Raw genomic sequence first — 27687 nt, forward strand, 5'->3', positions numbered from 1 at the left:
CATCATTTTATCTGTGGCCAATGACCTTAAGCCTTCTTGGATGGGGCACTTCTATGGCAGCACCCAAGGCGGCTTGAACTGCCTAGCTCTCCCTGTAGATTCTGCTGTGACGTAGTGTCCCCATGAGTGACAGAGCACTGAGCCAATCACGGCGCAACTGGAGAACATTACCTACCCCTACGCTCTGTATTTTCCGCTGGCTGCCCCACCACCACAGAAAGCACTGAGCTAGGCTGAAACACCTGCATTTTGGAGCTGCCTTACTCAAGGAAGCAAGAAAGAGACCATGTTTGTACTCAATAAATTTGTTTTTACATTGTTTGCAAATTGATATGTGACACTTATTAATGCCAAAATAACATGCAAAACAGGAAGAAAAAAATACAGGTCGGGCTCAAAACATGATGCGTCGCCACTGTGTAGGCTAATCACCCGCTGGTAGGCTATGCACATTTGCGAGCAATGTGTGTGTGGATCTATCTGTTTGCTTGCCAGCTAAATTAGCAATTTAGTTTCTTCAATTACCAGTAGATAGAGCTCGCTTTAGTAATTATTAGCCGTAGTGTCCAGCATGCTACTGGCAACACTGGTCATGCTGAGAAGTCTAAAATATGGTCCAACTAGCAAGTGTTGCACTAGGAAAATCTTCTCAATCCCTTGCTGAATGAAAATCGCCCACAATTCCAGTTTTCATTCAGAAGCTCAACATCAAAGCCATTTTGTAACAGCAGAACCACCACCAGTGTTTTGAAATCTGTGCTCCTGCATATCGTCAGCTGTCGCACAGACAGGCAGACGCATAGACGGACTGACAGCCAGGAGTCAATATTATTAACCTTTACGTCATGAATTTGTCAGATCAATTACACATTTATTATGTATCACTCAACTCTGTATTGTATGTATTGTTGATGTTAGTGTTGCTGTAGTCGTGGATGGATCAGAAGGACAGATAGAACGTGTGCGAGAGAAATTATCAATAGGCTTATGCATGCAACATGTCATAACTACCTGGAGAAATCTGACCTGCAATTTGCAAACAAAGCTAATGTACTTATAATTCGTAAAACCTTTATTTGTATCACTTTGAGGTGATCCAAATGGCAAATTAATCTTTCATCTATACATTTCGAGATACACTATATATACAAAAGTATGTGGACACCCCTTCAAATTAGTAGATTTGTCTATTTCAGCCATACCCGTTGCTGATTGGTGTATAAAATCGAGCACACAGCCATGCAATCTCCATAGACAAACATTGACAGTAGAATGGCCTTACAGAAGAGCTTAGTGACTTTCAATGTGGCACCGTCATAGGATGCCACCTTTCCAACAAGTCAGTTCGTCAAATTTCTGACCTGCTAGATCTGCCCAGGTCAACTGTAAGTGCTGTTATTGTGAATCGGAAATGTCTAGGAGCAACAAAGGCTCAGCCACGAAGTGATAGGCTACACAAGCTCACAGAACGGGACAACCGAGTGCTGAAACGTGTAGCAGTGGAAACGCATTTTCTGGAGTGACGAATCACGCTTCACCATCTGGCAGTCCGGTGGACGAATCTTGGTTTGGCGGAGGCCAGGAAAACGCTACCTGCTCGAATGCATAGTGCCAACTGTAAAGTTTGGTGGAGGAGGAATAATGGTCTGGGGCTGTTTTTCATGGTTCAGGCTAGGCCCCTTAGTTCCAGTGAAGGGACATCATAACGCTACAGCATAAAATAACATTTTAGACGATTCTGTCCTTCCAACTTTGTGGCAAAAGTTTGGGTAAGTCCCTTTCCTGTTTCAGCATGACAATGCCCAAAGCGAGGTCCATACAGGAATGGTTGATTGAGATTGGTGTGGAAGAACTTGACTGGCCTGCACAGAGCCCTGACCTCAACCCCATCAAACACCTTTGGGATGAATTGGATGGCCGAATGTGAGCCAGGCCTAACCGCCCAACATCACTACTCAACTTCACTAATGCTCTTGTGGCTGAATAGAAGCAAGTCCCTGCAGCAATGTTCCAACATCTAGTGGAAAGCCTTCGCAGAAGAGTGTAGGCTATTATAGCAGCAAAGGGGGGACCAATGTCTTATTAATGTCCATGATTTTGGAATGAGATGTTCGACGAGCAGGTGTCCACATAATTTTGGTGAAGTAGTGACATTTTATTTGGGACTTACTGAGTCTGGCTTTAATTAAACGTCACATTTCACTTTCCGTATGACTATCACTCAAAAATCTAATATTCAGAATTCCGTTCCTTGCGACGCTTGACAATTTTATTTCAAAATAAAAGTTGACAAAGCTGAATATTTAACAAGTTGAGGAGTCTATGGCTGACTGTCATTGAGTGATTGGTTCTAAGTTGCAATGGATAAGAGCGTTTGTTAAATGACTCAAACGTAAATGTAATACTTGTAAGACTAGGCCACCATCTAGTGGAAAATGTGTGGTACACTGTAGTTCTACTTTAGCACCATAGTATCAAATAGCCTATGACCCTTTCAACAATATTGCATTGATGTGTATTATGTAAATAATGTTCTTATTCACTTCCTTAGGCATACAGTAGTTTTGACCCTTGTTCTTTATTGATCCATTAAGCAGAAGGATGTCCAAGCCCTTGCATGGTGCTTCAACTGAAAAAAAAGGAATTCCAAAAATGTTTTCCCAAATAAATAAAACCAGGTGTGACATTAGGTGGGACTGTTGACCTCCCTCTGCTCAAGCCATGTGACCCCCTATTGACTGTCTGCTCCATCAGCTGGAGGCTGGAAACACTCAAATCGTGGTACAGACCGACTCTTACCATATACTGTAGCTGTTTTATTTGATTCTTGATTGTCTTTTTCTGCCTTTTTCAAGTGCTTTGAGATTATTTTTGTAATGAAAAGCGCTACAGAAGTTGAATCAATTATTATTGTTATTAGGCTTTTCAAATAGGCTTGAGTAGGTTACATTATTCACAGTAAACATTAAGATGATCAATTAAACAGATGTTAGCAATATACTCATGACTATATAATATAACATGCTGTACTTGATCTAACACTGACTGACTCATATCCCTGCAGAGAGTATATGATTGTTGGGATGATTTCCATGCATAGCCCCTTTCCCTTCCTTCCCAATGCAGCCTGTGTAGCCTACGTTGATCTCAGCTAGACTCCTTGGCTACCACTCTCCTGGATTTAGCCGCACAGCACTAATCATCATCACTCAAGGATTCCACACGAAATCTTTTCTAACCATAGTCAACGACAACTTGAGGAATAAGAAGAGAATAAGACGAATTTCGTGTCATTTTGATAGCAGGTGCCCTGCTGTGAGTCGCATGACATCTAGAATGGAGAAAGGGACGTCACTTCAAGGTAAATGATGTTTTTACAGATCAGTTAATTGGTCTTTTTCCCGACCTTCCATTGCTATATTCCCTGCGGAACCATTTTAAGTTGTTTCTAGTTGTTTGTTATGTTCTCTGATTATATTGTAGTGTTCTTAATTGGTTGTTTTCGTTCATTTGAAATGTCCATAAAAACATCCTATAATTCCAAATATACCTGTTGGTAGCCAGGTTTTTATTATTGCATTGATTCGCAGCCGACCCATGTTTGACACACACCAGTTAGGCAAAAGGCGGTATAACTTGCCAACTCTTGTTTCAAACAATTCCGGTACGTGGGCGCACTAATTAAGTGTTGTGCAAGATAACAGCCAAGGAAATGTTTCCAAATTAAAAATGACAGAGAATCTCAATGGAGTGGTTAAATTTATAATGAAGATTGAAAAGGCATGTGGACATCCTGATTATCTGGTCTATCCTATTATATTCTTGCTACCCCATGGCTTTATGTTTGTGAGGGAAGACGCTCAAGGCTTGACGCAGTCTGAAGACGTTTTTCTGTCATTCATTTATTTAGCTACTATGACATCTTTCATATGGCAGAATAAATAGTACTACTAATAATCCCCTCAAATATACCTTATGCATTAACTGAAGTCCAGACTGATATGATTCCCATAATGTTGGTTCAGGTGTGTCTAACCTATTTCCCACAGCTTCAATGTTGCTTTAATGATAATATGAGGCCAAGGTCCAGCACACAAAGCACAATAGAATACTCTCACCCTTTCACAGTATGCTGGCTGTCACTGGCTGTCCCTCTCCTGTAGCCTAGGTGAGGGCAGAGGCAGCTCTGCAGTCATGTCTCCTGTGGCTGTACAAGTCTAATGAGCCTAGCTGCTGATAAGTGACTCACTCTCCCTCCTCTCCATGTGCCTCAGCTCTCCCACACTCCATAAAGCTCCTTTCAGATCCTGCTCAGTGGAAACGGCCTTGTCTCTCCTCTGTCTCAGACAGTGTCACAGCTATCCGCTGTTCTGTTCTCTTGCCAATGCCAACATACTTAAATAGCCGATTGAGGTGCCTGATACAGGTGTAGGATCTTAATCTGAGCCAGTTTACTACAGCAAGAAAATAATCCTGCAGTAACAGGAAATACACATTTTTATATGGATTATAATTAATGGACAATTTTGTAGAGGTTTGTACATTTTTCATAAGGTATAATCAAGTCTGAAATTTCAAAGTGGAAATGACAAACTTCAGAAGTCTTTTTAAACCTCAAATATACTACAAGTTTCACATTTCCTGCACTGCAGGGAAGTTATACTGCAACAGGGTAATCAAATTAAGATCAGCCAGGGTAATCCTGTGAGATCCATTGGAGCAAGGATGTTGATAATGGTGTGATGAACCCCTGGCATTTACATAATCATCCAATGATGTGCTCTTATTCAGGTCATTTTAATATAGTGTATGATTGGGTAGATTTTGTTCATGTAATCAGATTGCATTCAGGAAAGGTGAGGTTAGAGAGGATCAGGTCATTCTTTTACTCCATTGAAATGAATGTTCTCCTATTGGTGCATGGTAATTACGGTATTCTGTTTTCAGCACCCTCATTTTGGAGTTTGTATTGTGTTCCCTAGAAACAAAAGTATAAAGTGAAAGCTCGGTTTTCCATCTATAATTCTCCTTACCCTATTATCATCTCTACGTGCTTGGTTTGTTAGTCAATATTAGTTGTGTATTAGTAGTTAGCTTCACACAAACAGCTATTAACGCTGAAAGAAAATAGGACTGCATCCAGGGAGGTCACTGTACTTTTCATCCAGCTGTGTGAAATGGCAAGATACACCCAATTACTCTTCAGTGAAATATCAATACAGACTTACGCCTCCGCAAGGATCAGACTTTTAACCCCTTTTATTTGACAACATCGCCATCATCACTAAAAGGAACGGACCAACTGTCAAATAATGGTGACCATTGGGTGCTCCTACATCAGACAAGATGTTAAAGGTTAAAATAGGGAACCTCGAGGCAGGTGGACTCACTGTCTGGGAGATAGGAGAAAACAAATCTGTCTGGTCTGCATTTTCTAGCTTTTATTAGCTTCTGGTTATCAGATTGAGTTACAGAAAAAATGTATTCTAAGACTCTGCACAGAAAACTATTACCAGAACATTGTTAATATACACACTCTCTCTCTCTCTCTCTCTCTCTCTCTCTCTCTCTCTCTCTCTCTCTCTAGCATAATGTTGATCCCAGAAGCTCTTCTATCCAGAGATGCTCACCAGCTCAGATAAATATCTCTCTCTGATGCCAGACCACTGCGCCCCAGTGGGTTTGGCTTCCGGTCCCAAAGTCTGCACCACCAGTAGGGCGATGCACGGCACCCGCTCCTCCCTCTCTCTCCCTGAGCCCGAGGCATGGCGTCGGACCCCGAGGCCGAGCCCGGGCACCACCCGTCAGGGGGGCCTAGCCCAGGGGTCCCGCTCCTGCTCCCTGCAGGTTCCCCGCTCCGGTCTGGAGACCCTGGCTCTACCCCCGCGGGCGGCCAGCTTCGACGTCCCTTACAGGGTGGAAAAGGCCGGGTCGGACACAGGCTCGGGGTCTGTGAGCCCCTGTAGTATGCAGAGGAGACGCGGGGGCATCGTGGATCAGAAGGATGTGATCAGAGCCCACGAGTCGCACAAGATGCAGAGCACACCACAGGCCCGCAGGAAAGAGTGGGAGTAAGTACACAAGATAGAGGGGGAGTGGTTTTCTCTTAACATCTCTGGCATGTGTCAAGATGAAAAGAAGCACAGGGAAAGAAATGTACAGAATGTATACAGGAATAAAATGTATACAATCATTTCTATGAATGCACAGTATAATCAGCCTACATTGAGGTCAGTGGCGTAGCGCAGTTTTGCCTCCCAAACCCCCCCAAAATATATTATTATAATTATTCTTACTATTTATTATTATATTTTTGCCATGGGGCAGAGCGAAATGATGTTGAACCCAAGCTACTGTATGCGTAGCTTGCTTGTGGAACATTGAGCTCTGAAGCCTGGAGCTCTGATTAACTCCTTAGCATCAGGAAGGAACTCCTTAGGAACTCACTTGACTGTGCAATCCATCACTGTCGACCCCCCTCATTTCTATACCCCCCTCTCGCCCCCCACCAGCCCCAACACACGCTCTTCATCATACCGTACATACAGCACATACTGGTATATCCTGGGTTCTTGTGTCACTCTCTCTTTGTCTCTGTCTCTCTCATGCTTTCTCTCTCTCATGCATCCTCTCTCTCCCTATTTCTCTGTCTATTTCTCTCTGATGAATTCACTCTCATTCTGTCTTCTCTCTCACTCTGTCAAACACACGTACGTAATTACTCTTTTGTATCCCTATTATACAAGCACACACTCTCTTGCTTCACATCCCCCCCCCCCCCCCCCCCACGGCCCCCTCACTCATTCATCATATACAGCCAAACATAATTGGGAGAGTTGTTTATTTTGGGTTGCAACCCAGTGTTCCAATGTGCAACATTGAATGCAACGGTTACTCTCTCAGTCTCGCACTACGGTGTCTATCAGGTTTGGGAATCACTGGGAATTCACCCTTAACAACAGTTTCAGCATGTTAAAATGAGATTCAATTTGGGAACTCACACATTTATTCCCCCCCCCCTTTATTCCCCCTCTCCCCCCTTTATTCCGAAAGGGGGGGAGAGGGGAATAAAAAGGCCAGACATAACGGTTTATCTGAGTGTAGTGTGCATACCTGACCATTAGAGGATGCCACAGAATAAAACAAAGCAGACCGTGGAAAGTCAGATAGATAGTGGAGATGACAATTGAAAGAGAACGTCTTGTTCTTCCTAGCTGTACACAAAATAGTTTGGGTATTTGCTAAACATGAGCAGTAGAGCAGTAGAGACGATTAGGCTACACAAGTAGTGGATGACTGGTTTCAATAAAGTATTTCTAAGGATCTTGGGGGTGTGGTGTACAGTTAGTTACGATGAATATGTTTATTTATATAAGCTTCAGTTATTGGTATGTCCAAACCAACATAACTCAGGAATATAGCATGTCTGTTGCTAGGTAACGGAGAAAAATAAAAACGATAAAGCCACTCCAGTCAGTGTTTTTTGGTGAAAGTCTCTGTCGACAGTTACATAAATGCTCTTCAGAGTTCTGGCGATAAGTACACCCATTAACGTTTTAACGTGGTGCATCTAGGAATATCTTTAAAAAGGGCTGTGCTTATTATAACTTCCTCCTCCTAAATGTTGTGAAGAGATAACTACATCATTTGTTTTCCTGCAATGTCTAGAGAAACAAGAGATGGCAACGGAAATGCTCTTCTCCTCTTTGTATATCCAATACAGAACTTCCTACTGAAACACATAATAACAGCACACCATTTCTGCCATGACCCCCCTACTGAGGTAATCTTAGTGGAGGTGTAGTGTAGATGTGGCCTCCACCCACTACATCCAGCTACCCCCACCAGAACAGGCAGAAGGTTACTAGATTGTTCCTGATGCTGTCATAGGAACAACCATGCTAAACCTTCTGATGCCATGAATTATGAAGTGACATCTGAAGGCATGATGATGATGAGCTGACATAATGATGAATGCATGATTATTATGCATGAAGTGGATTCAATCTGGAAACAAACTCAAACGTGTTTCTCTGTGCAACTTTGATGATTAGATATTGGATCACGATCGGTTGTTACATTCAACATAGTAAGCCGAGCGGTGTTCATACACGTTCAGTTCACTTATTTTACCGGAGAGAAATATTGTTTGAAGGTGGTGTTGGCCTCTCCGTTTATCTAGGGGGACTGAAACCTTGACATGATGTGCTTGAAGCGGAGTTGCCCTGGGGGAAAAACGATTTCTGTAGGAAGAGGTTGCTCTATTGTGCAACGTGGCTTTTGTTGGCAAAATGAAAAGAACAGAGCAGAAATTCAAGAGAGCTGTGTCGCTATGGAAACAACTGTTAAGATAGAGAAAAAGGAATGTTTATAGAAATTGACAAATATTTTAGGCCTACCTCTGAGGGTCTTTTTTTGTGCTTTATGTAATGGAGGTTTATGTAAAACAGATAGCTGGATTTAAATATGTATTATTATTTTATTTATTTATTTCTCCCTCCTTCTTTCTCGCTCCCCCTCTCTTTCTTTTTATCTTTATCTCTCTCTCCTTATCTGCACATACAGTATACATCACATACAGTATACCCATAGGGATGGGGGGAGGGAGTGTTTGGATGACGTGGTAGTCATTTTTAAGACCCATCTCCACATCTCCCTCGGTCCCCATTGGGAAGGGAAGGACAGCCGCAGATGGAATGAGAGAGCCTGGTTGCCAAATTAGGTCTCCATCACACTCTGAACTAGTGTTAAAGCCCCTGCGTTCTTCTCCTCTCCCTCAAAAAAGGGGGCAGCCCTTCAGGATCTATTTCATGATCTATTTTTATTTCAGACATGATATTCCGATATTAGCACAATGACCTGGATTGGTTAAATGTTTTTAATAGTAGCCTACAAGTTTGTCTTCATTAATACAAATATCTCAATGCTCTCAGTGTGTAGCCTAAAGCTAATACAGTCACCTCCAGAAGTATTGGCACCCTTGATAAAGGATTATTTCATACAGCAAAAAAAACTGTATGAAATAATACAAAAAAGGGGGAAATTACATTGAGCTCCAAAAGTATTGGGACAGTGACACATTTTTGGTTGTTTTGGCTCTGTACTCCAGCACTTTCGATTAGAAATGATACAATGAATATGCGGTTAAAGTGCAGACTGTCAGCTTTAATTTGAGGGTATTTTCATCCATAGTGGGTTTAGAAATTACCCCCAAGACATGCTAACCTCTCACCATTACAATACCAGTGAAGGTTAGCATTTTGGGGTGGGGTTATGATATTTGTGCGATTGTAACTTTCTCACTCATCATTATTCACGATTCATTCAGGATTATCCTTATTCATGGCGGACTCCAAAATGACACAATACATTATTTACCATTAATTTCTTTTGGGCACAAAATAATCTGAAACACAACCAAAACAAACAGAAAATGCCATCCAACAAATTTGTAGAGTCACAAGCTTGATGTAGTGAACTTTAGGGTATTTTAATCCATATTAGGTGAACCGCTTAGAAAATTACAGCACTTTTTGTACATACAGTGCATTCTGAAAGTATTCAGACCCCTTCCCCCTTTTCAAATTTTATTACCTTACAGCCTTACTCTAAAATGGATTTTAAAAAAATTATCCATATCAGTCCACACAAAGTTAGACGCACAAATAAAAGCCAAAGAAAAATCCAAGGGCCACCGTTGGAGAATTACGGAACTTGGTCGCATCTTCGGGTCTCCAAATCTACAATTGCACGCCACCTGCATGCCAATAGGCTATTTGGAAGGGTTGCCATAAAAAAAAACTTTCTTGAGAGCAACCAACAAATGCAAATGCGTTGGCATTTGGATTGGAACCTGGTGCTATGGTCAGATGAGATGAAAATAAAGCTCCTGGGCCACGCACACCAGTGGTGAGTTTGGCCACGAAAGAAGGATGCATATGCAGAAAATAACCTCATACCTACTGTAAAATATGGTGGTGGATCTTTTATGTTATGGGGCTGTTTTGCTTCCACTGGTCCTGGGGCCCCTGTTAAGGTCTACATCATCATGACCTCTACCAAGTACCAGGACATTATAGCCAAAAACATGGTTGCCTCTGCTAGGAGGCTGAAACCAGACCACAAGTGGATCTTCCAGCAAGACAATGACCCCAAGCACACATACAAATGTACAAAGAAATGGTTAATTCACCACAAAATCTACATTTTCCAATGCCCATCTCAGTCTCTGGATCTAAACCCCATTGAAAACCTGTTGTTTAAATTGAAGAGCACAGTTGATAAGTGCAGACCGAAGGATATCAAGGATCAGGTAAGATGCTGTATGGAGGAATGGTCTAAGATCCCTCACAATGTGTTCTTCAATCTCATGAAACATTATAGAAAAAGGCTTTTATCCTCGCAAGGGGAGGGTACACAAAGTATTGAAAATAGCGGTGCCAATATCTTCTGGAGATTTCTTTGGCATTTGACATGGAGTAGGCTACAAGGAGTGCAATGTTAGCTCAAAAGACTGGTACCCAGCTCACTGGACACACCATGTAATTTCAACGTGGAAAATTGGGTAATATTGGGAAATATTTGATCAATGAAATTCCTACCTAATATATTGAATTATGCTTGGTTGACAACACAACCAAATATCAACTATCTACTGCTTGGATAGTTAAATCTGAGCCACTGGCTTAATCCTATTATTTTATTTCTTTAACTTGTATTTTTTGGTTGAGATGCAGATTTGAATCCAACATATCATAAGTTAATAGGCTATTTACCATATTGCAAAAGTGTTACTGAATTGTGTTTGGCTGTCAACGCAAACAAATATCAACGTTTAAAGGAGATGAACTCATCACTAAGCTAAGGACCCTGGGACTAAACACCTCTCTCTGCAACTGGATCCTGGACTTCCTGACGGGCTGCCCCCAGGTGGTAAGGGTAGGCAACAACATGTCTGCCACACTGATCCTCAATACTGGGGCCCCTCTTGGGTGTGTACTTAGTCCCCTCCTGTACTCGCTGTTCACCCACGACTGCGTGGCCAAACAACTCCAACACCATCATTAAGTTTTCTGATGACACAACAGTGATGACACAACAGCCTGATCACCGACAACGATGAGACAGCCTATAGGGAGGAGGTCAGAGAACTGGCAGTGTGGTGCCAGGACAACAATCTCTCCCTCAATGTGAGGAAGACAAAGGAGCTGATCGTGGACTACAGGAAAAGGCGGGCCGAACAGCTACCCATTAACATCGACGGGGCTGTAGTGGAGAGGGTCGAGATTTTCACGTTCCTTGGTGTCCACATCACCAACAAACTATCATTCTCCAAACACACCAAGACAGTTGTGAAGAGGGCATGACATAACCTTTTCCCCCTCAGGAGACTGAAAGGATTTGGCATGGGTCCCCAAATCCTCAAGATGTTCTACAGCTGCACCATCGTGAGCACCCTGACCGGTTGCATCATCACCTAGTATGGAAACTGCTCGGCATCTGATCGTAAGGCGCTTCAGAGGGTAGTGCGTATGGCCCAATACATCACTGGGGCCAAGCTTCCTGCCATCCAGGACCTATATAATAGGCAGTGTAAGAGGAAAGCCCATAAAATTGTCAGAGACTCCAGTCACCCAAGTCATAGACTGTTTTCTCTGCTACCGCACGGGCAAGCGGTACCGGAGCGCCAAGTCCAGGACCAAAAGGCTCCCAGCTTCTACCCCCAAGCCATAAGACTGCTGAACAATTAATCAAATGGCCACCGGACTATTTATATTGACCTCCTTGTTTTGTACACCGCTGCTACTGGCTGTTTATTATCTATGCATAGTCACTTCACCCCTACCTACATGTACAAATGACCTCAACTAACCTGTACTCCTACACACTGACTCGATACCGGTACCCCCTGTATATAGCCTCGTTATTGTATTGTGTTACTTTTTACTTTACTGCACTGATGGTTAAGGGCTTGTAAGTAAGCATTTCAAGGTAAGGTCTACACTTCTTGTATTCGGCACATGTGACAAATAAAGTTTAATTTGATTTGAGATGTGTCACAGACTAAGTCGTACATGAGAGAGAAGGACCAAGGCGCAGCGGAAGTGTGGACACTCATTTTTTAAATTGGTAAAAGGCAAAGCATCCAGCGGAAAACAAAACAATAAATGATACTCACAACATGGACAGTCTCACAGGCTATGCAAACTCAGTGCAAAAACAATTCCCCACAACCCCAAAAACAAACACACACACCTATATAGGACTTCCAATCAAAGGCAACTATACACACCTGCCTTCAATTGGAAGTCCCAATCATCAACCCAACATTAAACAAACACAACCCCCCTGCCACATCCTGACCTAGACTAAGCAATACGCCCTCTGCTGGTCAGGACGAGACAGTACCCCCCCCCCCTCAAGGTGCAGACTCCAGGATGCACCTAAAAAAAAAAAAACACAAGAAAATCCCCAATACCCCAACAAAAACCAACAAACAATAACCCCTAAACCATAAGGGAGGGAAGGGAGGGTGGCTGCCGTCAACAACGGCCCTGTGCTACACCCTCCCTCCCCAACCCACCTATCCTGGAGGTGGCTCCGGTTCTGGCCGTTCCAGGCTGTCGGGGCAGTCTGGCAGCTCGGGGCAGTCTGGCCGCTCGGGGCAGTCTGGCCGCTCGGGGCAGTTCGGGGCAGTCTGGCCGCTCGGGGCAGTCTGGCCGCTCGGGGCAGTCTGGCCGCTCGGGGCAGTTCGGGGCAGTCTGGTCGCTCCGGCAGTTCGGGGCAGTCTGGCCGCTCCGGCAGTTCGGGGCAGTCTGGCCGCTCCGGCAGTTCGGGGCAGTCTGGCCGCTCCGGCAGTTCGGGGCAGTCTGGCCGCTCCGGCAGTTCGGGGCAGTCTGGCCGCTCCGGCAGTTCGGGGCAGTCTGGCCGCTCCGGCAGTTCGGGGCAGTCTGGCCACTCCGGCAGTTCGGGGCAGTCTGGCCACTCCGGCAGTTCAGGGCAGTCTGGCCACTCCGGCAGTTCAGGGCAGTCTGGCCACTCCGGCAGTTCAGGGCAGTCTGGCCACTCCGGCAGTTCTGGCGACTGTTGACTGGCGGGCAGCTCTGACGACTGTTGACTGGCGGGCAGCTCTGACGACTGTTGACTGGCGGGCAGCTCTGACGACTGTTGACTGGCGGGCAGCTCTGACGACTGTTGACTGCCGGGCAGCTCTGACGACTGTTGACTGGCGGGCAGCTCTGACGACTGTTAACTGGCGGGCAGCTCTGGCGACTGTTGACTGGCGGGCAGCTCTGGCGACTGTTGACTGGCGGGCAGCTCTGGTGACTGTTGACTGGCGGGCAGCTCTGGCGACTGTTGACTGGCGGGCAGCTCTGGTGACTGTTGACTGGCGGGCAGCTCTGGTGACTGACTGGCGGGCAGCTCTTGCCCCGTCAAACAGCCCTTGTGCCCCCCCCTAAAAAAATCTTGGGGGTGCCTCTCGGTCTCCCTTACCCGTCGTGTCTCCCAGTCCTCGCCAGCCTTCTTCCGCTGCTTGGTCCTGGTTTGGTGGTGGGGAATTCTGTCACAGACTAAGTCGTACATGAGAGAGAAGGACCAAGGCGCAGCGGAAGTGTGGACACTCATTCTTTTAATTGGTAAAAGGCAAAGCATCCACCGGAAAACAAAACAATAAATGATACTCACAACATGGACAGTCTCACAGGCTATGCAAACGCAGTGCAAAAACAATTCCCCACAACCCCAAAGACAAACACACACACACACCTATATAGGACTTCCAATCAAAGGCAACTATACACACCTGCCTTCAATTGGAAGTCCCAATCATCAACCCAACATTAAACAAAAACAAACCCCCTGCCACATCCTGACCTAGACTAAGCAATACGCCCTCTGCTGGTCAGGACGTGACAAGATGTTTCTTCTGCTTGGATAGCTCCATCTATGCCACTGACTCTGGCTTTAATTCCAGTTTGTCTACAAATTAATAATTTACATGTTAGATTCACGTCTCCATTTCAAACAAAAATGTAAGTTAAAGAATAGGATCAAATCAAACTTTAAATGCACTTTAAATACAGTTTGATTTGATTTAATCCTATTAGCGTGTAAATCTTGGTGGGGCAAACATTTTGTTTTTTTTAGCAAAGCCAATACACAGTACAACACTAAACAATACATTAATTTCACTATAACGGTGACAAACGGTGCCCACAAACTGTTAGGGCATACATAAAGATGTCCCAACACCTTACTACTGCTACCCCTGGCTATCATCGGAGCCTTTTCCGGCAGCGAAACAGTCCATTCAGCCTAATTTCCTGCCTTTTAAAAAAACATATCTGATATGGCTGATTTGCTTAAACAAATGTGGTTTCTTCTAACAATTGAGGTGTACAAACTATGGCATAAGGGGACGACGAGTGTATAAATCGCAATCCGTAATTTAGATTAAGACATTAATGAGCAAGCTAGGACGGATGTAGTCAATATAACTATTTGTTCAGCACTTTTGAAATGTACAGCGACAGAATTCAGAACATGGGCCGTTCTTACAGTATTCTCCCAGTACACCAAGTCAGAACCGTAAGATAAATAAAGGGGATTATAAGCAGACAATAAAAGCTCTTAAAATATTTGATGATGACTTTTCTCTAAAACAGGCTGTAGGCTACATGTGCACCACCAAGTCAGAACAGTAGGCTAAGTTATGAGGGGGAAAGGGACCAAATTATTAGGGTGAGGCACATGGGCTATTAACAGCTTACTACACAACATACACTTAGTATTCATTTCTTAGCTACAGTATACATATCTCCCTGGCATATTACATCATTTATGCAGCAGCCTACAAGAGATTTTTCTCAACCTGCTCCACTACAGCCCCGTCAATAAGAATGGGGGCGTGCTCAGTCTTCCTTTTCCTGTAGTCCACAATCATCTCCTTAGTCTTGGTTACGTTGAGGGATAGGTTGTTATTCTGGCACCACCCGGCCAGGTCTCTGACCTCCTCCCTATAGGCTGTCTCGTTGTTGTCGGTGATCAGGCCTATCACTGTTGTGTCGTCTGCAAACTTAATGATCTTGTTGGAGTCATGCCTGGCCATGCAGTCGTGGGTGAACAGGGAGTACAGGAGGGGACTGAGCATGCACCCTTGAGGAGCTCCAGTGTTGAGGATCAGCGTGGCAGATGTGTTGCTACCTACCCTCACCACCTGGGGGCGGCCCGTCAGGAAGTCCAGGATCCAGTTGCAGAGGGAGGTGTTTAGTCCCAAGATCCTTAGCTTAGTGATGAGCTTTGAGGGTACTATGGTGTTGAAATCTGAGCTGTAGTCAATGAATAGCATTCTCAAAATATGTGGACAACTACACATACCTAGGTGTCTGGTTAGACTGTAAACTCTCCTTCCAGACTCACATTAAGCATCTCCAATCCAAAATTAAATCTAGAATTGGCCTCCTATTTCGCAACAAAGCTTCCTTCACTCATGCTGCCAAACATACCCTCGTAAAACTGACTATCCTACCAATCCTTGACTTCGGCGATGTCATTTACAAAATAGCCTCCAACACTCTACTCAGCAAACTGGATGCAGTCTATCACAGTGCCATCCGTTGTATCACCAAAGCCCCATATACTACCCACCATTGCGACCTGTATGCTCTCGTTGGCTGGCCCTCGCTTCATATTCGTCGCCAAACCCACTGGCTCCAGGTAATCTATAAGTCTTTGCTAGGTAAAGCCCAACCTTATCTCAGCTCACTGGTCACCATAGCAGCACCCACCCGTAGCATGCGCTCCAGCAGGTATATTTCACTGGTCACCCCCAAAGCCATTTCCTACTTTGGCCGCCTTTCCTTCCACTTCTCTGCTGCCAGTTAATGGAATTAATTACAAAAATCACTGAAGCTGGAGACTCATATCTCCCTCACTAACTTTAAGCATCAGCTGTCAGAGCAGCTTACAGATCATTGCACCTGTACATAGCCCATCTGTAAATAGCCCATCCAACTACCTCATCCCCATATTGTTTTTTGTTTTTGTTTTTTTGCTCCTTTGCACCACAGTATCTCTACTTGCACATTCATCTTCTGCACATCCATCACTCCAGTGTTTAATTGCTAAATTGTAATTATTTTGCCACTACGGCCTATTTATTGCCTTACCTCCCTCATCTTACCTCATTTGCACACACTGTATATAGACTTTTCTATTGTGCTGTTGGCTGTACGTTTTTTTATTCCATATGTAACTTTGTGTTGTTGATTTTGTCACACTGCTTTACTTTATCTTGGCCAGGGTGCAGTTGTAAATGAGAACTTGTTCTCAACTGACCTATCTGGTTGAATAAAGGTGAAAAAAATATGTAAAAAAAATAAATGACGGGTCGCCACCTCTCCTGCCCTGAATGACTGGTCGCCACTGTTCTATTCTTTAACTTCGATTTTTTGGTTGAGATGGAGAGATGAATCCAACATATTTATTATGAACTTGTAGATTCCATTTGAAATCTACCAACGTTTTTAGTTGAATCCTGGGCTGAATTTTAACAATAGCTGTTGATGACTTTCCGAATGCTGAATAGGCTTAAAACGCTTAATTGATGATATACAGTACGATTGATGGTTACATTTCATTTGCTCTGTTAAGTAGAAGGTGCTTCCCGGCCTATAGTTTTTCTTATAGTGGATATTACTTAGAAGATATTACGTTGTTTTAAGGTTTGTCTATGTTGATAATTGGTTACCATGATGACATAATCCTATGGTAGAAATGTTACACTCGAAACAACAGTTGACTACTTTTTCAAATCCAGTGTATTGTCCATGTAGATTCCACATCACAATACATTAACAACGTTGATTTAACCAGTTGGTGCCCAGTGGGAGACTAGTGTCATGTTAGTGGTTCCATAGAAACCCTACAGTTCTTGTTGATGGTGTGTTCACTCATGCAATGACTGTCACCTAGTGGTACCAAGGACACACCTCATGTTACGCAGAAAACGTTTTGAAATGCATTTCAGAGAAAGAGGCCTACAGTATGTGTATCTACCTGTATTTTACTATAGCATAATGCTCACAGATAGGATTCCTAATGTGTTCCTTCAATTTCAACGGCGATTTCAGCCCACCCTTCTACCCACCCCCTTATGAATGATGCTTCTTGCTATACATTTAGAACTTACAAGGACCTGCAAATGGTCTGGATAATGGATTTATATAATGCATAGTTCATGTGTATCTTTGGAAAGTGACAATTTTGAGAAAATGTCAGCGTATATCATTGAACGCTGAAAGATGTATTGCCATGGAAACGGAAATATGATTTTTCTATCTTATGATAATTCTCATTGAGATGGGTGTTGGAAATTGCCATACTGAAAGACGTGGGAGGGGGTTGCGTTGCGCAAGCGTGCGGGAGCTTGCGCTGGCAGCGCTTTTAGAGGCAGGTGATCATATTGAAAGATAAGCGTGCGCCTATCAAACCAGTATTATCGCATCAAATGTTTCTCTCTCCAAAAACAATTACATTTCTGATTGATAAGTGGATAAAGGAATGCAAAAATGTGTTAGTACACCAATCGTTTCGGAAAGTTACCAATATCGAATTTGGCTGGGCGAGAGGAGATGCTTAAAGTTGTTGGAGACGAGTATTCCATTGTCTAACGAAGATCAACTGGGTTTAGGCTAAACATGCATTCTATAGTGTACGTAACTCAAGTTATTAATAGTTTTTAGAAAGTCGGTGCATCCAATGATTTTCTTATGTTGAAACTTGCCTGGAGCGAGGCTGACAATCACTTTTCACTCGCCTGGACAGATGGATGATTGATAGGCTATAGATTGAGATATTTTACAATCCTTGTAACTGAATCGTTATACATTGTGGAATTTGTATTAAGACGCCTCACGAATTTTACCTTTTGTAGTTTACTTCAGCATGGAATGACGTTACATGTAACTTTTTGAGGGATAATCTTGGTGCTCCAAAAGGTCGTCTCAGGCTGTCAATGGATTGAAAGTGGATCTTTTACTATTTCAATCCATTAGATGTTTCATGCTTTGATATACAAGAAAACAACATTTAGCAAGGCTGATCATCGTTTTTTCTTCCATAGAATGGCTCGGTTTGGAGAAGAGGTTCAGATGGCGATGGATTCTCGAGACTCCGGGGACCCGGAGCGCGGGGAGGACGGCGGGGACACGGCTTCAGGTACAGGGTCAGGGACAGGGTCAGGGACGCTGAAACAAACCAAAGCAGCGAGGGCGCGCACCATGGCTCTTTACAACCCTATACCTCACCGGCAGAACTGCCTCACCGTCAACAGGTCACTCTTTATATTCGCCGAGGACAATTTCATTCGGAAAACTGCCAAGAGGATCATAGAATGGCCATATCCTTCCTTATACTTTAAATACTCACTATAAAGCTTACCTCCTGAATATCACAGCACCTAAGAGTAGTTTTCCGTTGTCTAAAAGTTAGCGCTACATTGACTATAGTGCAGTTCAGCACCATGGACAGCACCATACTTATCTAGTGCGCTATTCTACTCGTTTCACTATTGGAATTTAGTGAATTTAGTTGAAGGTTATGTTATGTATTGGCTGTCCACAGTCATCACTGTAGTTCTTTAGATTTGATTGGACTGTTACTAGGCCCCCTGCAATCTTTTATTTGATGAGGCACAGCACATTTGTCTATCAGTCTAATGTTACTGTCTGTATTTCAATCTATCATTTTCCATTTTTCATGACTACTTTAAATAGGTGGTCTACCTTCTGTACCTTTATCCATCTCCCTCAAACCCATAGTTGTACCTATTGTGCAATAAAATGCTGTGTGAATGTGAGCTGGTTGTGCTCACTGAAATGAACAGGCCTAGGTTGTAGGCATATCTCTGCTGCCTTGGTGCATGATGGAATTTAAACAACAGTAAGAGTCAGGACAAATGCATTATTCTTTTCACTTTTGTGTTTTGCGACATGAATATCTGTCGTTGTCGGTCATTGCAGATACTTTTGCTGTATGAAACTGGCTCAAATTAAGATCCTACATCTGTACTAATACGTTTTACATTCTAGCCATACAGATATTGCATTGATTCCATAATGCAATACACTGCTCTTTTGAGTATGGTCATACTCATACATTGTGTCACTCTCCTGCTTGCTGTTATCTAACCACCATCCTAGTTGTTGTGTGGGTGTGGGACCTGAGTGGTCAAGGCAAGTTGAACGCAAAGGGTAGAAGGTATACGGCTCGAGACTGTGAGTGTTCAGGACCAGATAGTATTTTATTTTCTGCACTTGATTGAGCGTCTGTGAGGCAATGGACCTAATAGAATCGTCGCCAAAGTGCACATGGTGTACACATGGCACTTCCAGGCAGGTTCAATCAAACGCTTAAAATATTTGAAAGAAAACAATACTTTGTGAGCCCAGGTCTGGTAGTTTGTGGTGAATATTAATTCAAGTGACTGTGAGTGACTAATGGGAGTCATGAATCTGCAGAGTATTATTTTGTTCTCTGGATTGGCTATTTTTAAATAGTTTGTGTCGTGCTGACATGATGTGGACTCATTCACAGTAGCTCCCAGAGGCCCCCGCCACATCCTACCTCAGTGACACCATTTTCACTCAAGGCTAGAAATTAATAGTGATGGAGCGAGTGTTCCATGTGGCGCCGCTTACGATAGCCAAGACAACCACAGTCTCTCATACACACACACACACCCACACACACACACATGCACACACACACACACGGGCACATACACACAGCGATGCAGCAGCAAGTCTGTGGGTATAACATTTCACATCCAACAGGTCCCTCAAAGAGTTGTCCTGTGGGAAGAGGCTGTCAGTCCAAAGTGACTTTTGAGCACACTCAAATAACTGTTATTGTCATGTTGCCATGGATACTGTATTATCTCTGACTGCTTTATTTCGATGCCATTCTCTATATCAACCATTCCATTGTCCATCATCTGATAATCCATCCATCCAGTTTTCATTTCACTGGAACTACCAACATCCACAGCCGTAGAAGTATAACAGATTCCATTGTAATGATAAGCCCCCTCCCCACAACACCAATATAATTAGCATTATCACTATGATCTGTTTGTCAAAGGATTGTTGTGTACTGTATATGATGTGTAAAAAAGCCCTTTCCTTAACCTTATGGCCCTTACACCGTTTGAGTGGGTGATCCTGGCAACCATCACGGCCAACTGCATCGTCCTGGCCCTGGAGCAACATCTTCCTGGGGAGGACAAGACTCCCATGGCCAAAAGACTGGTGAGACTACAGGCCCTGATTGGTTTTTATTGGACTTTTAGGCTGCATCTCAAATGACCCCCTGTTCACTATAGTGTTTTAACGTACAGTAAATGGGTTACAGAGTTAAATGAGACACAGTTAATTTCATTAAGAATTATCTACAGATGTTATTTACAAGAGAGTCATTGTATTACATTGCAATTCATGTGACTGAGAACTACTACAATTTTTATTTTGTAGGCCTATTGGCTAAAAAACTGTAAGTTTACCTACCTTTCTTTTACTGTTTTGTACAGTCTAAAGTGGCCAGCAAACCCCCTCGCCCTCAGAACAGCCTCAATTAGTGGACTCTACAAGGTGTCGAAAGCGTTCCACAGGGATGCTGGCCCATGTTGACTCCAATCCTTTCCACTGTTGTGTCAAGTTGGCTGGATTTCCTTTGGGTGGTGGACCATACTTGATACACACGGGAAACTGTTGAGCGTGAAAAACCCAGCGGTGTGCAGTTGTTGACACAAACCGGTGCACCTGGCACCTACTACCATACCCTGTTCAAAGGCACTTAAATATTTTATTTTGTACATTCACCCTTTGAATGGCATAGACAATCCATGTCTCAATTGTCTCAAGGCTTGAAAAGCCTTCTTTAACTTGTTACCTCCCTTTCATCTACACTGGTTGAAGTGGATTTAACAAGTGACATCAATAAGAGATCATAGCTTTCACCTGGTCAGTCTATGTCATGGAAAGAGCAGGTGTTCATAATGTTTTGTACACTCAGTGTATAATAGTGCACTAATTTTTGACCATGGTCCATATGGCACTATATACAGGTTTTGTCGCTGAGAATTTTCCTGAGGAAATGAAAGTGGTTTAAAAAAGGCTTCTAAAGTTTTTAATTTCCATTTAGAAATTTCAGACAGATATCCTAATCCATCCATGTTGTCTCTTCCTCTACAGGAGTGTACTGAGCCTTACTTCATCGGGATCTTCTGCTTTGAGTTTGGAATCAAGCTGGTGGCACTGGGCTTTGTGTTCCATAAAGGCTCCTACCTGAGGAATGGATGGAATATCATGGACTTCATCGTCGTGGTCAGCGGGTGAGTTACAACTAGTGAAATATGGATTGCTTTACGTATGTGTGTGAAATTTGGACTAATAGTTCAAAGAAAAGAAGCTCCTGCACGAATATGACTTGTTTATTTTGTGCCAAGGTTTTGGGTTTAAGGCCTAAATTAGAACATTTTCTTTGAGTTCAATGGGTGAGTGGCAGCATGGGCCGCTTTCCTCTCTTTTCTGTGACCTCCAAAGCTATGGCTGTGTGGGTGTCCACAGTGGTTTGTTGTGGACTGTATTGCAAACATGTCCATATGGATCTAGTCTATGGTAGTTAGGCAGTGACTATTACAGTAATGACTATACATTGTGTGCGTTGGGCTTCAGTCAGTGTTTGTACTTAGATGTACTGTATATGAGGATGGATCCATATTTCCAAACCTGGATACCTGCTCATGTCATGACTTGTGTTGGTTAGATAGCTGTTCATCATTACGAAATGAAAATGTGTAACAACTAACATGTGTGTTTATGCATAACTAGGGGAAGTGTGTGCTCCCCTTGCACAGTGTGGCCAGCAGATAGGTGGGTGGATAAGTGGATTGGCTGTCGTTTCGAAAACCTGTTTCGCCCCCAGGACCTGTAAATGTATTCCTGAAGAAGATTTTATGCAAGAAAAGGAGAGAGAGGCGGGATAGAGAGAGAGAAAAAGAGGCAGACAGAGCGAGAGAGACACAGAGACCGTTCTTTTGTTCCCCCAGGAATGGGTTAATTTATGCTTTATGTTTACTTATTCATAATGCTTTAAGTCAATATTATTGGCATCCATATTCGTTCAGTTCTGTTGTATGGAGGGAGAAGCAGCATACAGCATACAGTATTCAGGGAATATAGCTGTTGGCATATTGACATCAAAGCTCACCCCAACGCCCACATCTATCTCTTTCTCTCTCCACTTTCTCTTACTGAATGTACTTACATAAAAGCCCAGCTAACAACAAACGTTCCAACAACTTAAGAGAACGTTCCCTTAAGAGTTTCATTAGGTCATTAACTAATGTTTTCATAGGAATGTTCCTGTGATTTGCAAGGAATGTTTCCAAGAGAGCGTTCCCTTAATATCAAATATAATTTATCAAGAACGTGGTTACCGTGTTCTCAGAACTTAAGATATGACTGTTCTAGAAACGTTAAATGAGAGCCTTGCAAGAATATTAACCTCTACAGGATCGGTGGGTCGGGATGGTTGAGCTAACGTAGGCTAATGTGATTAGCATGAGGTTGTAAGAAACAAGACAATTTCCCAGGACATAGACATATCTGATATTGTCAGAAAGATTAAATTCTTGTTAATCTAACTGCACTGTCCAATTTACAGTAGCTATTACATTGAACTAATACCATGCTATTGTTTGAGGAGAGTTTACAGTTATGAACTTTGAAAGTTATTAATAAACCAATTAGGCACATTTGGGCAGTCTTGAGACAAAATTTTGAACAGAAATGCAATGGTTCATTGAATCAGTCTAAAACTTTGCACATACACTGCTGCCATCTAGTGGCTTAAATCTAAATCACACCTGGGCTGGAATAATACATTATGTCCTTTATCTTGCATTTAAAAAATGATGGTACAAAAAAAGGCAAAACAATGCGTGTTTTTTTCTTTGTATCTTTTACCAGATCTAATGTGTTATATTCTCCAACATTCATTTCACATTTCCACAAACTTCAAAGTGTTTCCTTTCAAATGGTATCAATAATATGCATATCCTTGCTTCAGGTCCTGAGCTACAGGCAGTTAAAATTGAAAAAAAGGGGCAGATCCTTAAGAGGTTTAATGCATCCAATTTTCTGTGGGTTAGGAGAATATTCCATCAACATCCCACCAACAAACACAGAACATGGTTGCTATGTTCTCATAACATAAGATAATAATGTTCTAGATACGTTTCATGAGAACGTGGCAAAAACATTAATGTGTCCAGTTTTCTGTGGGTTAGGAGAATATTCCATCAAACATACACAGAAAATGGTTAGAAAACAGACAGTGTTTTTAACACAAACATTGTTTTTAACATACATTGAGTGTATAAAACATTAGGAATACCTTCCTAATATTGAGTTGCACCCTCTTTTGCCCTCAAAACAGCCTCAATTTGTTGGGATATGAACTCTACAAGGTGTCGAAAGCGTTCCACAGGGATGCTGGTCCGTTTTGACTTGTCCGTTTTGACCGTTTTCCCAAATTTGTGTCAAGTTGGCTGGATGTCCTTTGGGTGGTGGACCATTCTTTACACACACGGGAAACTGTTGAGCATGAAAAACCCAACAGAGTTGCAGTTCTTGACACACTGAAACCAGTGCGCCTGGCACCTACTACTATACCCCATTCAAAAGCACTTAAATATTTTGTCTTGCTCATTCACCCTTTGAATGGCACACAAACACAATCCATGTCTCAATTGTCTCAAGGCTTAAAAACCATTTTTCTATACCTTCTTTTGGATTTCACGCATGTCTGGAACTTCGGCCAAATTCAAGAAATGTGTGAAAGAGGCAGCCAAAGTTCCACAAATGTGTGAAAGAGGACAACTGTATACACATTATGTCCATATAAACAAGTCTGATAAATACAATCTAGAACAGCAAATAATGACATCATCATATATTGCTAAGAATGTGAGAGTAGGATGATTCCCCTAGCAGGTCTGGAACACAGGCCATCAGCACCAATGATGAACACCCTAACCACTGTCCCAATAAGAGAGATCTCTAGGGCATGTGCTTATTGGGCTAGTATAGTTTAAGGTTAATATGCCCCAACCAACATTAGACATCTATACAGAAATCCTTTAAATTGTTCAAGTAAAAATCAATGATGAGAGAATAGTCAATTTAACTGATAACTGACATGGACATGGTGGAGTAGCAGGAAGATAATTGACAAACCCTAAACCTCAACTAAATCTTGTAATGAATAATGTGGTAATTGAGCAAGTTGAGGAGACTAAAATGCTTGGAGTAACCCTAGATTGTAAACCATTATGGTCAAAACATATTGATAAAACAGTAGCTAGGATGGGGAGAGGTCTGTCCATAATAAAGTGTTGCTCTGCATTTTTAAGAGCACTATCAACAAGGCAGGTCCTACAGGCCCTAGTTTTGTTGCACCTGGACTACTGTTCAGTCGTGTGGTCAGGTGCCACCAATAGGGACTTAGGAAAATTGCAATTGGCTCAGAACAGGGCAGCACGGCTGGCCGTTGGATGTACACAGAGAGCTAATGTTAATAATATGCATGTCAATCTCTCCTGGCTCAAAGTGGAGGAGAGATTGACTTCATCACTACTTTTATTTATGAGAGGTATTGACATGTTGAATGCACCGAGCTGTCTGTCTAAACTACTGGCACACAGCTCAGACACCCATGCACACCCCACAAGACATGCCACAAGAGGTCTCTTCACAGTCCCCAAGTCCAGAACAGACAATGGGAGGCGCACAGTACTATATAGAGCCATGACTACATGGAACTCTATTCCACATCATGTAACTCATGCAAGCAGTAAAATTATATTTACACAAACAAATACACCTTATGGAACAGCAGGGACTGTGAAGCAACACCAACATAGGCACAGACACATGATAACATACGCACTATACACACACGTACACATGGATTTTGTGTTGTAGACATGTGGTAGTAGAGTAGGGGCCTGAGGGCACACACTTAATATGTTGTGAAATCTGTTGTAAATGTATTGTAATATTTTCTTAAATGCATAACTGCCTTAATTTTGCTGGACCCCAGAAAGAATAGCTGCTGCCTTGGCATGCATAATCAATACAATACAAATGCCATGAACCAGGAGGTAGTGAGTTCAAATCCCAGGTGAAGAAATGTTGAATAATAATTACTGTATAAATGAACATGCACAATGCAATATTGTGTGTAAAATCTGTAAGTTAAAAACACTGTATATTAAAAGCAGTGTGTGTGAGTAGGGCTGTAGTGTTCATTAAATTTAGTTAACCAGTAATTATCAAGCAAATAACTGCCGGTCTCACAGTAATTGACTTTTAAATAACATAAACACATTTAGAATCTCCTGGCTTCCACGCCTAGATTACCATCCACTGATGCAGACCTTTGGAACATCTACATTTTAAAACATCGTATTTAATATAGCCTCACAAGTAGAATATATCATTCACAAGTGAGAGGCTAATGTTGCCACCCATCAGACTATTCTTGATTTAATCTTGTGTTTACATATACTAAATAATATATGTGTGAAATTTGTTTTGATTTAAAATGGACCATTATCATGCACCTGTCTCGAAAAACAGTGGCAGGGGGGAAAAAATACATGTCATCTATGCACTTAAATAGCAAACGGAGGACGCTTTTCCCGTGGTTCATTTTCATGCCAGCCAGTTATGCCATACTCCTGTTGTAAAGAGAAGCAATATGTTTTTTATTAGGAAAGTTGAGAAATAAATATAGTAGGCCTAGCCTATAGAAAGCTGATGGAATCCTCCTCTTTTTAATAGAGGCCATCACTCTGTTTTATAACGCAATTGCATAGCCTATAGAAATATTGCGCAACATGAGCTCATAGGATTAGATTTTATGATTACATTTGCATTGATGTCAGAATGATTAGAGGGACAATAGAGTGCTGAGTACCAGGCAGTTAACAAGTTTGGTAGGCTACTAATGACCATCAGCAGGATCAGAGCTTGGAGAAGCCTAATTACTGTAACTAAACAGTCACGTGGAATATGACTGCCGTGGCGGTAATACGGTCACCATAACAGCCCTACTGTATGTGTGTGTATCACTGACCGTGTCAACAGACAAAAAGAGCTTTGACTGAATCAGTGGTTCACCAATCAGGGCCTTAATGGGCTTGGCAACAGTAACAAGGCGTAATGTGTAATGAATTTTTGTTGTTGTTCTGAGAACGTTTCTTTGGAACCATTCTTGCAACGTCCCCATGAAATGTGTCTAGAACATGAATATCTTTTTACATTCTGAGAACATGTCAACCATGTTCTGTGTATGTTTGAAGTGACTTTGATGGAATATTCGCATAACCCTCAGAAAACTGGACACAGGAATGTTCTTGCAACGTTCTCATGAAATGTGTTTAGAACATTAATATCTAACATTGTGAGAACATGGCAACCAACAGGTCAATCTCAACAGCTGTTCTTTCACCATTTAGTGTTGGAAGAATAGATGCCCATCGCTGGAAGAATCCAAAACAGAGGCTCTACTTAGATTCAAAATATATCTTATTCATTTTGGGCACCGATTCAGGCTTAGAAAATGTACGCCTTTCCTATGCACTTCTCAGTAGTTGATATTCAGACTTACCTTATGCAGGTGCGTTACGGACACCTTGCGCGCGCTGAATAAATGTAATACAACCGCTGATAACCCTCCCACTTCCTGGCTAACAGAATTTCTCATAGAGTTTTCATTCATTGGGTTTTCAGTACATTTATCTAAAGCCCTACCTTTAAAATTGGTGCAACTTTCATTAGAATTTTCTCGACAGACTCACAAGAAGAGTGGTCACCAAACATTTCTGAGTCAAGATTACTTTCTGAGTTTTTTCTAAACATTATTTAAAAAACGTAAGCCTATGCAACATTAACCAATTAACAGTTCTGTAGCAATTATTTTTAGCAATAGGTTTGTGCCGTGGGCTATAAGCCCAAAACATTATCACTGCATATTGGCTATGCTTGAATTGCCCTACTAATGTTGTTCTTCTCAGACAATTTTTAAATTCTATTGAAAAAATGTAGATACAGTATATGATCACACTAGTAATAGATCATTTGTTGTATTACTTATGAGGCACAGCTGAGTGAGCATAATATTTTTTTGTGGCCTGATGGCCTGCATCTCATGGTCAGTCTGAGGGGAGGGAGGGAGCAGCTGTGAGGCTGCCGCTCACTTGACTCACCGTCCCTCTGCTCTCCCTCCCTTCACTGAGAAAAGGGGACAGTCTTCCAGCTGATGGCGAAACTCAAGTTGCACTGCATTATTTCTGCCTCATGCACTAATTCATGTTGTTACTCTTATTACCAGAGAAAGTGAAATATTCCTCAATATAAAAAATACACAAGCTGCTAATAATAACAACACAAGCTTACTGAAACACTTTGCAATACTCATTCATTGCAGCTGCAATGCTGGTTGTAGCATGAGTGGACGTAGGGAGAACGCACATTTTATGGCTTATAAAACTGTTGAACATAGTGTTGACAGTGCTGAATAACAACTTGAATAACCTACTCAGAAAAACAGCAGCTCTTT

At 42.4% G+C, this 27687-nt stretch overlaps 1 protein-coding gene across 1 annotated transcript in view; it reads left to right on the forward strand.

The window, feature by feature from the left end:
* Positions 1–3293: 3293 nt before the first annotated feature.
* LOC115169613 (voltage-dependent R-type calcium channel subunit alpha-1E-like) overlaps positions 3294–27687 on the forward strand; it is a 101339-nt gene continuing 76945 nt past the window's right edge. Inside the window, exons 1-5 of the mRNA XM_029725409.1 lie at positions 3294–3361; positions 5588–6071; positions 18125–18400; positions 20204–20309; positions 21252–21391. Of these exons, the coding sequence (XP_029581269.1) occupies positions 5722–6071; positions 18125–18400; positions 20204–20309; positions 21252–21391 (872 nt within the window). The 5' untranslated portion in view covers positions 3294–3361; positions 5588–5721. The remainder of the gene's footprint in view (positions 3362–5587; positions 6072–18124; positions 18401–20203; positions 20310–21251; positions 21392–27687) is intronic.

Source organism: Salmo trutta, chromosome 31 (assembly GCF_901001165.1).
Source record: "Salmo trutta chromosome 31, fSalTru1.1, whole genome shotgun sequence".
NCBI classification, from domain to species: Eukaryota; Metazoa; Chordata; class Actinopteri; order Salmoniformes; family Salmonidae; genus Salmo; species Salmo trutta.